Below are 15,239 nucleotides of genomic sequence, written 5' to 3'. Positions count from 1 at the left end.
AAAATGTGTCACTCACAATCAAAGGAATCAGTTTGTGGAACAGTCTTGATTGTACAATTAAAACTTCTAAGTCCCTTTATGTGTTTAAGAAGTATGTTAAATTATCAATGTTGCAGAAATATAATACTGCGGAGTAGCAGATCAACTTTATGTATTTTTGTGTTTTGATGTCTTAAAAAAAGAGACGGCTGCATGAGACAGCTCAAATGAACTGGAACTGTAAATTATTTTGTGTTGATAGGGGGCAGACAGACATTATACGTTTTTACTTCTTTCTGCTCCTTTTCATTCATGTTAAATGCTGTTGTTGCATTTGTTTTTAAATGAATTAAATAAATAAGAAAAGAAAAAGAAAAGAAAAAAAATGTTGATTGTGATTACGGCCCTGACCGTATATAGTAAGAATGTTTGGGGTTATTTTGGCAGTGTGAATGACTGACATAAAGCGCATAATAATGCATAGCGCTGGGTAATCTTTCACTGTTTCCTCAGGTGTTTCTAAAGAATTGGTCTTGTTTCCACTCATTTTTATGCACATAACATTTCTTCCTAGTTCATTTTTACCCACTGTTGTTGTTTCTAGATTGTAATGTATTCTTGTTCATACTTTTCTGTTGTACATTAATATCTCCTGATCCTTTTAGTCCCTCAGCCTCCTGCAGAAACTTTCCACCGCTCTTAACATCTTGGAGAAGTATGGCTCCAATCTTACCAACCCCAACAGGCCGAAGTACTGGCGTACAGTCAAGTACAACAACCCTGTCTTCAGGACGACCGTAGACTCTATCCAGGTGTGTGGTGGATAAGATTAAGAGGCTTTTTGTGTGAACCATACAAAATATCTGCAGTTACTATTATTTTTCTTCCTCTTTTAGGGTGGCAGAGCAGTACTTAACCTGTACGGCTACACCAATCAGCAGCATGATGGCTTGAGCTTTCCTGATGAGGTTGTCCAGCCAGATGTTGAGAAAGTGGCATCAGTGACTCTTGAGATCATGTGTCTTCGTATGGAACTGGACATGCTAATCAAGGTCTGAGGCTGTGAAGTAAAAGCATATTATGAATTCATCACAAATGAACGTTAAGCTCACATATAGAGTTTGTTCCTTTTCTGTAGGGTACCCATTCTCATCCAGAGTTTTTTGAAAGACTTATTCCCTCCCTCACTGTGCAGGTAAAGTTTTTTTTAAATGTATATATAAGAAATGACAGTGACAGTAAAGACATTTGTAATGTTAAAAAATATATATAATTAAAATAAATGTTCATTTGATCTTTCTATTCATAAAAGAATCATGAAAAACAGCATCGCTGTATCCACAGAAATATTAAGCAGCACAACTGCTTTAAACATGGATTATAATGATAAGAAATCTTTCTTGAGCAGCAAATCAGCATATTAGAATGATTTCTGAATCATGTGACACTGAATTTCAGCATAATTACTCCAGGCTTCAGTTTTGCCATCGCAGGAATAAATTACATTTTAAAATACATTAAAATAGAAAACAGTTATTTTAAATTGTAAACATTTTTACAATATTAATGTTTTACTGTATTTTTATCCGATAAATCCAGGCTTGGTGAGCTTAAGAGACTTCTTTCAAAAACATCTTACCACACATTTAGACAAGTGTTTCTTTTAGATTTCTTAGCTTTTTTGCAGGTCACTTAAATACATGTCCATATAATATCCATATAATGTCTGTACAGGATGATGAGGGAATCAGCACAGATGCAGTTGCAATCTCTCCTAGTGAGAGACCATGGGAAAAACAAACTCCCTCATCTATGTCTCCTTCTCAGCCTAAATCTCTATTCAGTCCAGCTCTTGCTCTCTCGTCTCTAGTGCCATCTACACAAATAGGTAAATACATAATGTTCACCAACCCTGGCTTTTCTTTTAATGAATATCTTTTATTGTGAGTGTACACTTTTATCGTTTCCATTCTACTTCATTGATTTTCAATTGCTTTGCAGAAAACTGCACCATATGTGGCATCTTTCCAGTGTCTGCTCACTGCCCCACCTGCACTCAGCGGCTATGCACAGAATGTGACCGGCTGTATCACTCCCATTCAGGACGGTCCACACACATCAGGATCCCTGTGACTTCCTCAAAAGCCACAAAACGGCACAGGTTAGCACTGAGCAATTTAAGATGTTGAGAGAACATGTTTGTGTAAAGGATTTTGTTAAACAAATCTGTATGTCTTTATTTCTTTCCTTAGCTCATCACTGTCATCATGGCAGTGTAAATACTGCACTACAGTAAATGCGTTGCAGCAGGTTTTGTGTGAAACCTGTGATCGACCACGTCTGTCCTCTTCTGCTCCATCTCTACAAGAGGAGCCATCACAGCCTTCTACAATATCTGGTTAGTCTGTACAGTCCAGCATAGGGCTGCACGATTATGACAAAAATCATCATTGGCGATTAATCTCTTGAAATTGTAATTGTGATTATTATTTACGATTATCACAATTTACATATGCCTATATATATATATATATATATATATATATATATTATATAGGCATATTATAATACGTTTACACAAAAACTGTTAACTCACACACAAGTACTGTCCCCCTTTACTTATCATACACATAAATTGTAAGAATATGACTAATAGTAAAGACTAGTAATAAATAGGGCTGTCCGTTAAACGCGTTATTAACGCAAACCCATTTTAACGGCGTCAATTTTTTTATCGTGAGATTAACGCCTAGCAAACTTTGTAGTTTTTTTCACATGCTTTTGCAACAACGTAACGTTAAACTACAACACCACACCGGATCTAGCTAGACCAGAAACAAAACAACAGGCACGGCGCACACACTTGTATTGCACACCGGACGGCGGACACGCACTTTCTCAGTTTATGGCCAGCAATAAAAACGCCGAATTGCGCCGCCGGTGTGTGTACACTCATAGAGAATAATGTGTTTGAATTTTAAATACGAGGCGCTGCACTTCTCGTCCGGTGTGCGACCAACTTTAACGTTACGTTTTGAGTGGATGAATGATGAGCGTGAGACGCCGAAATGGATGCCAATAAGATTCTGAATGGAAAGTTTACTTTTAAAAAGTTGCCAAATGGTTCAATTGACAAGACCAAAGTGATCTGTGTGTTTTGTCGTTGTGAACTGAGCTATCATCGCAGCACGTCCAGTCTGAAAACCACTTGATACCCAAGCACACACACAGCTGATGCGTTTCTACGCCCACTCGTCAATATCAGTAACGTTACCTCGTCAGTATTTCTTTCACCCTTTTATTGATGGACAGTTACATTGTGTGAGAGGTTTATTTGCCCCAAGTGAGAATGTTAGTGTGGAATTGAACACAGTTGTTTTCAATAAAAAACATTTGCACAAAGCAAGCTGATCCACTTTTCCATGTTGATTAAGAGCATTAAAATGAGAAAAAATAATGGGACAAAATGAAATCAAGAGACATTTGGAATAGAAAAAAAATGTGTGATTAATCGCGAGTTAACTATGACATTAATGCGATTAATCACGATTAAATATTTTAATCGTTTGACAGCCCTACTAATAAATAAACATTATTCCTATGCTAAAGCTATTAAATAGCAGTCCCAAACTAGTTTTTGTTAATACAATGTTGGTATGAGCCACCACAGTCATTAAAAAAAATAAATAACACAAAGTGAAAATAAAGTGGCATTTTGGGGTTAATATGGAAACGACCGTTACCATGGTGAATACACATTACTAACAAGAACTGTTAATGAAACATGGAAACTGCTCCTGGTGAATAGAATGAACATCATACCTGCAAATCCTTCTCAGCTAACACACGACATACCAGTAACGTGATTCTATCACTTTGGACCATAAGTCCTGCTTGACCTTTTGAAAAATCAAGGTGGACATTGAAACTAACAAATAAACATCTCAATTTGAATATCATTGTGTTAATTCTGGTGTTTTGTGCATTACTTTTGTCAATTAGAGTGGCAGTGTAAAAGCTGCACAGTGGTTAATGCTGGCAGCAGCATTCTTTGCGAGGTGTGTGATCGCCCCCGTCTGGCCACCCGACCTCCTGTCGCCCCCTCACGTCCGACCCCCTCTGCCACAGGACTAATGGACAGCCAGGTGCCACTATTCAGTATATTCCAAATGCAATTTTATGGTTTCGTTTCAGTACAATAGGGGCTTTCTCGCCAGAGGAACCTTTTCATAGTTCCTAGAACTAATGGCAGAAGTACTTGCTTTTTGCCGTGTTTGCACCGCACAAACTGGGAACGCTTTTAGTTCTAGGAATCATGTTGGGGGAACTAAATTAGCTCCTACTTCAGATTAGGGTCCAAAATAAAGGTCACTTTACAGTTTCTACTGGCGGTGCAAATGCTACCAAGAAAATGGCCCTACTAGGAGAACTTAAAACACGTCACCTTTAAAGGGATAGGTCAGCCAAAAATAAAAATTTTGTCATCATTTGATCACCCTTAGGTTGTTCCAAACCTGTTTCAAAAGAAGATGTTTTGAAGAATGTCGGTAACCAAACAGTTGATTTTGATTATGCTTCCAGCTGTTTGGTTACCCATATTCTTCAAAATATCTTCTTTTGTGTTCAGGAGAAGAAAGAAATGCGTACAGGTTTGGAATAAAAAATTGAGGGTGAGTAAATGATGATAGAATTTTCATTTTTGGGTGAACTATCCCTTTAACCCAGTGGTTCTCAACTCCAGTCCTGGGACCCGCTGCTCTGCACATTTTGTATGTCTCTTATATCTGACACACTCAGTTCAGTTCATGGAGTCTCTCCTAACGAGCTGATGATGTGATTCAGGTGTGTTTAATAAGGGAGACATACAAATTGTGCAGAGCAGTGGGTCCCGAGGACTGGAGAACCACTGCTTTAACCTATGCATATTCTGATTTGTTATTGCTAAAGAAATGAGCATAATGCTGAGTTTTATCCTGAATACAGGTTCCTGTTTTGACTCCTTTTTTTTCTCATTTAGTGGATTTGCCAGTTTTGTACGTACGTCAACCCCACACCATCAACTGTGTGCGAAATGTGTTGCCTTTCAAAATCAGAATCTGCCCTATCACCCTCTAAGCCCCTCCCACTCTCACCGGTCAAGGACGTAACGCCGCTTTCAGTCGCACCGAAAGTCATGCCCACTGAGGACCCTGATTTGAAAAGGCAAAGACTGATGAAGGAGGAAGGGCTTAAACTTATTCAGCTAATTCGTGTAAGTCTGATATTGTTTTATGTTGTTGTAGCCTGGGCATCATCCTCAGAATCTTAAAAGCATTCTTATTGTCTCTGTCTTTTCTCAGGAGGGAGAGAAGAAAGGAGTGAGTCCAGAGGAGGTTTATACCAGCATGTATGTGTCGGGAAACAGTAACGTAATGCCATATGACTGGCTGAAGGCAGAGCTACCGCATGTGCTTGATGAGATCTGTGTGATGGCTGCGTCCTGTCAGCAAGAACCCAATGCACAATCAAACTCTTCTGGGGGGAACGATGGCCAGGATGGAGAAAAGAGCAATGCTGTCCCCTTGTCCAGGGCAGAAGCCAAACGGGCCTGGCTAGCAGCAGGGGGCGTTAATGAGAAAGCCGTCAGACAGGGTCTCAGAGATCGCAGAGTTAAAGTGAGTTCTTGACAATCCAACCTTTATATAATAACTTTTATTAACATTTACAACAGTGTGTGTATATATATACATACACAGGTGAAACTCGAAAAATTTGAATATCGTGCAAAAGTTCATTTATTTCAGTAATTCAACTTAAAAGGTGAAACTCATTTATTATATAGACTCATTGCATGCAAAATTAGATATTTTAAGGCTTTATTTGTTATAATTTTGATGATTATGGCTTACAGGTTATGAAAACCCCAAATTCAAAATTAGAATATTGTGAAAAGGTTTTAATAGCTGTGCAACTAATGAAGCCCTTGATTAGTAGCATCAGGTGTGCTTGAGACAACACCTGTTTTGCAGATTTGTGCTGTTGTAAGGGATTCTATTCAGGGTGTTGAATAATTTTAAGACTGCAGAAGTCATTAAAAGTAGAATTTTTGTTGTTGAATTTGAGGAAACCACTTAACCACTAACACTCACTTGATGGACATTTTTTTAATCACTAATAATTGAATTACACTGATAGATGTAAATGATCTTTATTAGATCTCAAAATTATTATACATCTTCCATATTGTACATTATAATGTTGTGATGCCTAGTTTATAGTGTTTTGTTTTTTATTTATTTTGACAAAGTAATGTAGAAATTGAATATAATGTTAACTTTCACATACTTAAATTATGTAATTATTTCTGAAATATTTTCATGTTATGGCCAATAACCTGGCAACATTATCAGCTTTTCTGTATCGGCCAGAATCGCATAGTGTATTTCTAGTAAATATATCTAGTAAAAATGTTGTATGCTAAATATAACATTTTGTCTGTTTTTGTTTGTTAGGTAAAAGAGCTTGGCTCTCTGGGCTTTAATGATGTGACCCGCTGTGAAGAAGCCCTGAGGCAGAGCGGAGGGGATGTTAGGGGGGCTCTCGTCCTGTTGCAGCGCCCTTTACTGGAGCCATTCCATCAGCGCATGTGGAGCGACGAACCAGAGCCCCCCATTGACATCAACCATCCGGATAAACAGGTGACTGGCCTTTTACAATAATGCAGCTTCACTGAGAGACTGCTTTGCTTTCTCACCACTAGATGTGCCAAACAGTTTTTGCAGCTTAGTCTGCATCTTCTTTTGTGTGATAAATATATATATTAATTAATTGCATAATGCTGGCTGCTGAATATATTCAAGGTGGTCATTAGTAAATTAAATGTTATCAAACATTACTAAAGTTACTTCTCCTCTGTCTGTGTTAAGCATGTTTGCCGTAGGCTGCTAGCGGTGTTTGAGCTGCCCAGCTGGGGGCGCTGTGAGCTGGTTTTGTCTTTGCTGCGAGACCCTACAGCTACATACACACTGGAGGATGTGGTTCAGGCCGTGCGTGAATCACCTGACCGGGACTTCATTCGCCGGGTGCTGAACAAGGAATGCCCTATCTGCCTGTCAGTTTTTCCCCACAGCAAGGTACTTTGCATCACCTCCTATGATAGGCTCAGAATCTTGTATTTTTTACAACAGAGTGTCCTTATCTTATATGTACACTGTTAAAGGGATAGTTTTCAGTCAATAAATTCAGTCAATATTTACATATAAGAACATAAAAGAAGATCTTTTGAAGAACATTGCTAAATAGTTTTGGTTCCTATTGTCTTCCATTGTAATTTTTGTCCACACTACTGAAGTCAGTGGGATCCGCAACAGTTTGGTTACCAACATTCTTCAAAAGATCTTTTACGTTCCACAGAAAAAGAAAGTCACACAGATTTGGAACGACACGAGGGTTAGTAAATGATGATAGAATTTTTAATTTTTGGGTGGGCTATTCCTTTAAATGGATAGATCACCCAAAAATCATCATCATCAAGTGATCATTTACTCGCCATTGTGTTCCAAACCTGTATAACTATATTTCTTTAGTAGAATTCAAAAGAAAATATTTTGGAAAAATACTTCGGACTGTTTATATTGCATGCAGCCTAGTCTTACTGGGTCCTTTTCACAAATGAGCTCTAAATTGAAATGTTATAATGAAATATCTAAATTGAAATTGCATTTTTGGCAAATGTATGTATGAAAGCATTGAGTCATGAGTCTATTTTTTGGTGTACTTTTCAGATGCAGTCGCTGACATCCTGCCAGTGCTCTGTGTGCTGTGGTTGTTTCAAGCAGCATTTCACCATAGCGGTGAGAGACAAGCACATCAGAGACATGGTGTGTCCTGTCTGCTCAGAGCCTGACATCAATGACCCTGAGCACCTTAACAGCTACTTCTCCACTCTGGACATACAGGTAGTGCAAAAGAGCAAAAAATAAAAAGATGATCAGTTCAGTACTGGGACTTGAGTTGGAACACAGCAGCATATAACTGGGCTTCAAGCCTACTTACTGTGATATCTGAAACGATCTTTTGTGTGTGTGCGTGACTGCCCAGCTCAGGGATTGCCTTGAACCAGACGTGTACGATCTCTTCCACAAGAAGCTGACTGAGCAGGCTCTCATCAAGGACCCGAAGTTCCTGTGGTGCAGCCATGTGAGTGACACTGCACTTCCTAACTGTCTCTGAGAGTGCACTTTCATACTAAACAGCTGTAGTCTTATTCAAGAGCATTTTACAGTGATCTGAAAAGAGGTGCATGATGTTAGTAGTCTTTATTTGCATCTAGTGCATCTCTTTTACTCTTATCTCGTTCTCACAGTGCTCATATGGCTTCATCTATGACGGCGATCAACTCAAGGTCACCTGTATGCAGTGCAGGAAAAGCTTCTGCGCTCAATGCAAAAAACCGGTAAGTGTTTTCAGAAAGCAAGAAACAGATCGCCGGTGACCTTGCATGAATATAGGAGATGAGCGTCAGTGTTGGGGAGTAATTCAGTAGCGACACTATCAACTCATCCACTATTTTCAGCAGCAGTAGTGAGCAGCTTTAAAATAGTCACATTTGGAATAACAGATTATATATTCCAGCAAATCTGAAACAAACTCTCATATTCATGTGTAATTAAAGTAAAAACTGATTCAGTGTTGTAAATCGTTTATGTATATGTGTAATGACGCAAAGTCTGATGCTGTCTAGTGAATCATGAGAGAGTTTGTTTCAGGTGAATATGTGTGTGTAACAAAAGAAAGTTTCAAAGATTCATTTTGGTGGATTGTTTTGTTGAACAGAACAAATTCATAAAACTTAAGTCCCTATGCAGCATTTTAATTATTTTTTGTGGTGGAATATTTAGTATAATGCTGCTGTTTATTACAGTCTTTTTTTATATACATTTAGGTGTATTTTGTGTTACCTTAATTGATATTACTCATTAATTAAGAATGGTGATGGTAGTGAGTGTCTTATTCTCTATCGCTTTCTGCAGTGGGAGCCGCAGCACGTGGGGCTCTCGTGTGAGCAGTTCCAGCTGTGGAAGCGAGAGAATGACCCTGAGTACCAGAGGCAGGGTTTGGCCGGATACCTGCGTGACAATGGGATCAGTGAGTCACCTTTATATCTTCTCTAGAAGCCTAATCCACACCTACCCACAGCAAATGATTCTGCCCCTGCCCCACTCTGACTACCAGAATTAACCTTAGAAAACATGTTGTCTGCTCATACAGTCTGTTTGTTTTGTTGTGTTTGGTCAATTGGTGAAGGGAAACCTGATCAAATTTTAATGTGGAGCATTTCTCACTCACAGGCATTTTTATTCAGACTTATTTACACTTTGTGAGAGAGTTACTGATCACACAATAGTTGTTTATAGTGTTGCGTTTCACTTAAGGCTGTCTTTCTCTGTTCTATTGAATCGATCCATTGGCCTGGTGTTCTTTTTTTCTGTATATGTGTCATCTATAAATCTTGGTGGATATAAAAATGTACTGATTAAGTATGATGAAATGTAAAAATACAAAGTTCCTATTGTTATAGATTTTCCATCCAATAAGCAAATAAATACAAATCAATGGTTAAATATATATATATATATACAGTCATTAATTACAGTCAGAATTAATGGCACCCCTGGTAAATATGATCAAAACTGGCTGTAAAAAATAAATCTGCATTGTTTATCCTTTTGATCTTTCATTCAAAAAATTGCCAAAATTCTAACCTTTCATTGAAGCAAGAGAATTGAAAGTGGGGCTAAATCACATTATGAAATAAATGTTTTTCTCCAAAACACGTCGGCCATAATTATTGGCACCCTTTATTAAATACTTTTTGGAACCTCCTTTTGCCAAGATAACAGCTCTGAGTTTTCTCCTATAATGCCTGATGAGTTTGGAGAACACCTGACAAGAGATCAGAGACCATTCCTCCATACAGAATCTCTCCAGATCCTGCAGATTCCCAGATCCATGTTGCTGCTTCTTCTCTTCAGTTCAGCCCACTCATTTTCTATAGGGTTCAGGCCAGGGACTGGGATGGCCATTGCAGATCTTGGTTTTGTGCTCAGTGACCCATTTTTGTTTTGATTTTGATATTTGTTTTTGGATCACAGTCCTGTTGGAAGATCCAAACATGGCCCGTTATAAGATTTCTAGCACAGTCTGTTAGGTTTCGATTTTTTTATCTGTTGGTATTTGATCCAATACATGATGCCATGTATCTGAACAAGATGTCCAGGACCTCTGCTGTATATTTAATGCTCTGGGCCTAATTTTCTGCCAGAGTATTTCATTTTACACATGGGGTACTTTTTTATCCCTGTGTGCACCAAACCCATCTTAAGTGTTTGCTGCCAAAAAAGCAATTTTTTTTGTTTCATCTGACCATAGAACCCGTCCCGTTTGAAGTGCCAGTAGTGTCCGGTACTTTTAAAACGTTCTATGGACAGAGGAACCAAAAAAATAGCTTTTTTGGCAGCAAACACTTAAGATGGGTTTGGTGCACACAGGGATAAAAAAGTACCCCATGTGTAAAATGAAATACTCTGGCAGAAAATTAGGCCCAGAGCATTAAATATACAGCAGAGGTCCTGGACATCTTGTTCAGATACATGGCATCATGTATTGGATCAAATACCAACAGATAAAAAATCGAAACCTAACAGACTGTGCTAGAAATCTTATAACGGGCCATGTTTGGATCTTCCAACAGGACTGTGATCCAAAAACAAATATCAAAATCAAAACAAAAATGGGTCACTGAGCACAAAACCAAGATCTGCAATGGCCATCCCAGTCCCTGGCCTGAACCCTGAAGAAAATGAGTGGGCTGAACTGAAGAGAAGAAGCAGCAACATGGATCTGGGAATCTGCAGGATCTGGAGAGATTCTGTATGGAGGAATGGTCTCTGATCTCTTGTCAGGTGTTCTCCAAACTCATCAGGCATTATATGAGAAAACTCAGAGCTGTTATCTTGGCAAAAGGAGGTTGCAAAAAGTATTTAATAAAGGGTGCCAATAATTATGGCCGACGTGTTTTGGAGAAAAACATTTATTTCATAATGTGATTTAGCCCCACTTTCAATTCTCTTGCTTCAATGAAAGGTTAGAATTTTGGCCATTTTTTGAATGAAAGATCAAAAGGATAAATAATGCAGATTTATTTTTTACAGCCTGTTTTGATCATATTTACCAGGGGTGCCATTAATTCTGACCATGACTGTATGTATATGCATGCATGCATTATTATATTAAACCATATGTAACTATATACTGTGTGTGTGTGTGTGTATATATACACACTGTTTCTGATCCCTTGGATTTACCTCAATTTCTTATAAATTGTTAATATTTTACAGTAGTCAATTTGATGATTATCACGTCAATAGACAAACATAGACTGCTTGACTATGTAAATTATTTGTTCATATTTTTATCGAATGCAAAATGTAAACATCCACAGTATTGGGTGGGAAAACTGTCACACAGCCCATTCTTTCTTTTATACATTGGTTTTATCTACTGTTCTTATGTCTGTCTTGTAGCTTGTCCTAACTGTAGGTTCCAGTATGCTCTGGCCAGGGGCGGCTGTATGCACTTCAGTTGTTCCCAGTGCAGGTATCAGTTCTGCAGTGGATGTAACAACCCTTTCCACACAGTGAGTTCCTGTCTGGTCTTGTTGTCCTAGAATTATTTGTGCCTATTTGTATCTCTATGTGAATGTTATACGGCTCTTTACGTGACTATGATATTCAGATTGAAGCCAGCTACGGTTGGACTAAAAGTAGCAGCCTTCTCCGGAGCACGATTACTTCTCTCCTTTTTATTCATCCTCTTTTTCTCTCACACTCTTGCTCACTCCTTCTCTGGCAGAAGTGTGCAGTGAACCAGTGTACTGTGACAGGTCTGCATGCCCATCACCCCAGAGACTGCCTCTTCTACCTTCGAGACTGGGAGCCTGCCAGGCTTCAGGCCTTACTGCAGGTATACACACACACACACACACACACACACACACACACACACACACACACACACACACACACTCATGCTTTAACACAGGCACGCACATTTCCTCCTACACATCCACACGCACAGCACTTGTGTGCCAGGGTTGGTTGAGAAATATCACTTCACATCGTTTTGTTTCGAATACTTGTTTGAACGTAATTTTGTTTCCTCAGAAAAAGGCGGTGAACTACAATACCGAAACTGCAACAGGAGCACAGACTGGTATGTCTTTTTAGTATCGATGCTTTTTTTTTTTGTTCGGTTTATTCTGACCATGTGTCCATATTTCAGTCTGACTTATCTCCCCCAGTACTTCTTTAATATGTTTATCTGTCTGTCTCTTCATTTAATTTGTCCGTCTAAGTCTAGTTTGCTTCCAATGTCACTCTTTATCTCAACTGCCCAGTGGAACAAAATCGCTTTTACTGTAATGAAAGCATAAAAGCTGAACATCCTAAAGCAATGCACTGTTTTCCTACTAAAACAGCCATCCAATTACCGCTTCTCAGACAAAGGCTATATTTGTACCATGAAATCGTTGTCAAACACACACATACACCTACTCCTTACAGCTTTATTTCACACTCTGTTCCACTTCTCTTTACTGAAAATATCTCCCTCGAAAACTGCCTTTCCCCCCCAAATGCATCTCTGCTTCTTTTCTTTGTTTTGCGTCAGGTGTGTGTGGAGTGATCGAGCAGAAAGATGAAGGGCCTCGTCCGACTGATTCGCCGTGCGGGGCTCAGACTCAGCCGGGACAGGCAGGACTCTGCGAGTGAGTAACATCGTTGTTACCATGTTGACTGCTCCCTGCACTCTGAATCTCTCAAACTCATCTCTTTTTTTTTTTTCTTTTTTTTTTTTTTTCATTTGCGTTGTAGGGATTAGAAAAAGTACCTGAGTACTCAAATTACAGCTCATTGATTTAACTCAACTTGATTGCTTGATTTAACTCTACTCAATTTAATCTGAATTTCAGTCCAGATTGAAGAGTACTCATTTAGTTTTTTCTTTGGATTTACTGACAATTTTATATATCCTATATATATTTTTCTATATATATATATTTGTCTATATATATATATATATATATATATATATATATATGTCACAAAAGGGTGTGGATTATTGAAGGAATACACGGGTTTCTGTGCAACGTCATCACGTAGATGCGCGCGCATCTAAGAGGCAGAAAGCAACAGTCTTTACGGCTATATCTAGCAGAAGCAGAGATGACGCGGAGCTGTTGTGTTTTTATGATTTTATACTAATGTTTTTATGAATCGCAAACTTAGTTGGACAATTTCATACTAGTCAACTAACTAACTTTTTACATAATGTTATATTAATATGCAAATGAAACACAAGCAAACAGATTCAACTCTGAAATTGCAGTTTATTATTGAGTCAACAAGAATTTACAAACAATGCGAAATCTACGTTAATTACAATGTTCTTTTACAGAACTCGGCATAACATATAGCGGTCTTGCCTCTTGGATGTGCGCGCATCCGGTATTGTTTGTATACAAGAAACCTGTGTATAATCTCTGAGCGCACTTTTTTTTTTTTACATGTTTTATTCATCAAGACCACAAATATATACCAAATGCCTTTTTCAAAACACGTAAAACCTTATATATATATATATATATATATATATATATATATATATAAGTATATTAGTTTATATATATAAGTATATATAAACTAATTTCTTGGCTTTGGACTTATTCCTGCAGCACACTTTAAGAGACAAGCACCATCACATTTTTAAATACTTGGAAAGTGCAAATGCAAATATGCAATATAGCAAAGATCAAAAATACAAAATTAGGAAGATAAAATGTGAGCTGAATTTGTAATCATGTTTGGTGAAGATGGTGTACTTGACAAGACAATATGACACACATGCCTCTCCCTACTTTTTAGAGGTAAATAAAATTGTGTTGTGTTTCAGGAAGCATTATCGAGAGTACCTGGTCAGCCTCATTAATGGACATTCTATTGACCCCGCCCTCCTTTACGCTCTTGATGAGCTGATCGTGGCCTGCCGGAGATACCATGTGGACGTCATACAGGGGGAAGGGGAAGATGAGAGAGGATACTTTGCCAGACTTAAGGTGGGCTGATGCTGTCCTTTCTTCAGACTATAAACATGACCTCTTTTTGGTAGTTATCAAACTTTCTTTACCTCATCTGCAGAAACTCATGGATGACGTTCCTCTGGGTGACAAGGTCCTTCGCAAGAAGTGAAGACGTTTTTACTTTGTTCATTTAACCTGTGCTGACTATTTTACCCACGTGCGCCTGTAGCTCCGCTTTATGATCTGAGCTGAGAGGCTGACAGAATTTTTAACTCAGTGCTTCCCTGTTCTCAATGTGATGTAGTTGCACACATTTGCACAATGCACACACTGTTTTTTTTTCGTTTTCTTAAGGTTTTGTGATGGGAGATTCTTCATTTTAATCATCATGTTTTGATTTTAATCACCTTCTAATAGCGTTATAGCTGTAGCTTGATAATTAAAAAAAAAAAACAGACTAAGACAAAACACTTTGAAAGCTATAGTGAAACCATTTATTGTTTCTGTGAATGCATATACGTTTTATATTTTCATTAAGTACGTTTTAAAATTAAACCGACAAAAATCGTAAAACAACAGCATTTTAAATGATTTTGTGTGAACTTTCTGTTGATTGTACCTCAGGCTGTTCATTATCAGTTTATTCAACCAAATTAAACCAAAAACAAAATCTGCACATTTATGGGTGTCAAAAGACGTACAATCATGGGTTTATATGTACATATATATATGATTAAACATAATTTATAAAATGTTGAATCTAGTGAGTCTGTGGGTTTTAAAGAGAGCAAAATGATCAATAATCATTCATAAGCAAAGCAGTAAAACCACCAGTCATGTTGATGTAGTTCGATCTACATCTAAAAGACATGTTCTTCATTCCTATTCCATACAATCGTGTCACGGTTGTCTCTTGAGATCAGAGCCCTTAAAACGCCTATTTGCTCATCAAGTCTTAAAGCCATTTACAGTGGGGTTGTAGTCAGGGAAACCACTGATCAAATTCTATTTTTATTCTGAGGACATTTGTGCATCCAGATATTCCTGAATTTTTTTAAATATAATTTTTGATATGCATGATCATGGAAAAGCACTGGCCATTTTAAGCAGAAATTAAAGGCACACACAATGAGAAAGTCGATGA

At 38.0% G+C, this 15,239-nt stretch overlaps 1 protein-coding gene across 5 annotated transcripts in view; it reads left to right on the top strand.

Annotated features, from left to right (window-relative positions):
- Nucleotides 1-15,239, top strand: part of rnf31 (ring finger protein 31) — a 24,278-nt gene extending 9,039 nt beyond the window's left edge. For 4 of the 5 annotated variants that reach the window (XM_079612459.1, XM_079612462.1, XM_079612460.1 and 1 more), the window contains exons 4-24: nt 645-791; nt 876-1,031; nt 1,118-1,174; nt 1,714-1,867; nt 1,981-2,140; nt 2,232-2,377; nt 3,982-4,124; nt 4,997-5,230; nt 5,319-5,633; nt 6,471-6,656; nt 6,885-7,091; nt 7,743-7,916; nt 8,059-8,157; nt 8,324-8,413; nt 8,991-9,105; nt 11,544-11,656; nt 11,872-11,982; nt 12,183-12,231; nt 12,688-12,784; nt 13,969-14,131; nt 14,214-15,239. In XM_079612459.1, the coding sequence (XP_079468585.1) occupies nt 645-791; nt 876-1,031; nt 1,118-1,174; nt 1,714-1,867; nt 1,981-2,140; nt 2,232-2,377; nt 3,982-4,124; nt 4,997-5,230; nt 5,319-5,633; nt 6,471-6,656; nt 6,885-7,091; nt 7,743-7,916; nt 8,059-8,157; nt 8,324-8,413; nt 8,991-9,105; nt 11,544-11,656; nt 11,872-11,982; nt 12,183-12,231; nt 12,688-12,784; nt 13,969-14,131; nt 14,214-14,264 (2,967 nt within the window). In that variant the 3' untranslated portion in view covers nt 14,265-15,239. The remainder of the gene's footprint in view (nt 1-644; nt 792-875; nt 1,032-1,117; nt 1,175-1,713; nt 1,868-1,980; nt 2,141-2,231; nt 2,378-3,981; nt 4,125-4,996; nt 5,231-5,318; nt 5,634-6,470; nt 6,657-6,884; nt 7,092-7,742; nt 7,917-8,058; nt 8,158-8,323; nt 8,414-8,990; nt 9,106-11,543; nt 11,657-11,871; nt 11,983-12,182; nt 12,232-12,687; nt 12,785-13,968; nt 14,132-14,213) is intronic. The other variant, XM_079612463.1, reaches the window with a different exon arrangement.

Source organism: Phoxinus phoxinus, assembly GCF_949152265.1.
Source record: "Phoxinus phoxinus genome assembly, chromosome: 5".
Classification (NCBI taxonomy): Eukaryota; Metazoa; Chordata; class Actinopteri; order Cypriniformes; family Leuciscidae; genus Phoxinus; species Phoxinus phoxinus.
This window is presented reverse-complemented; position numbering and strand designations above follow the sequence as displayed.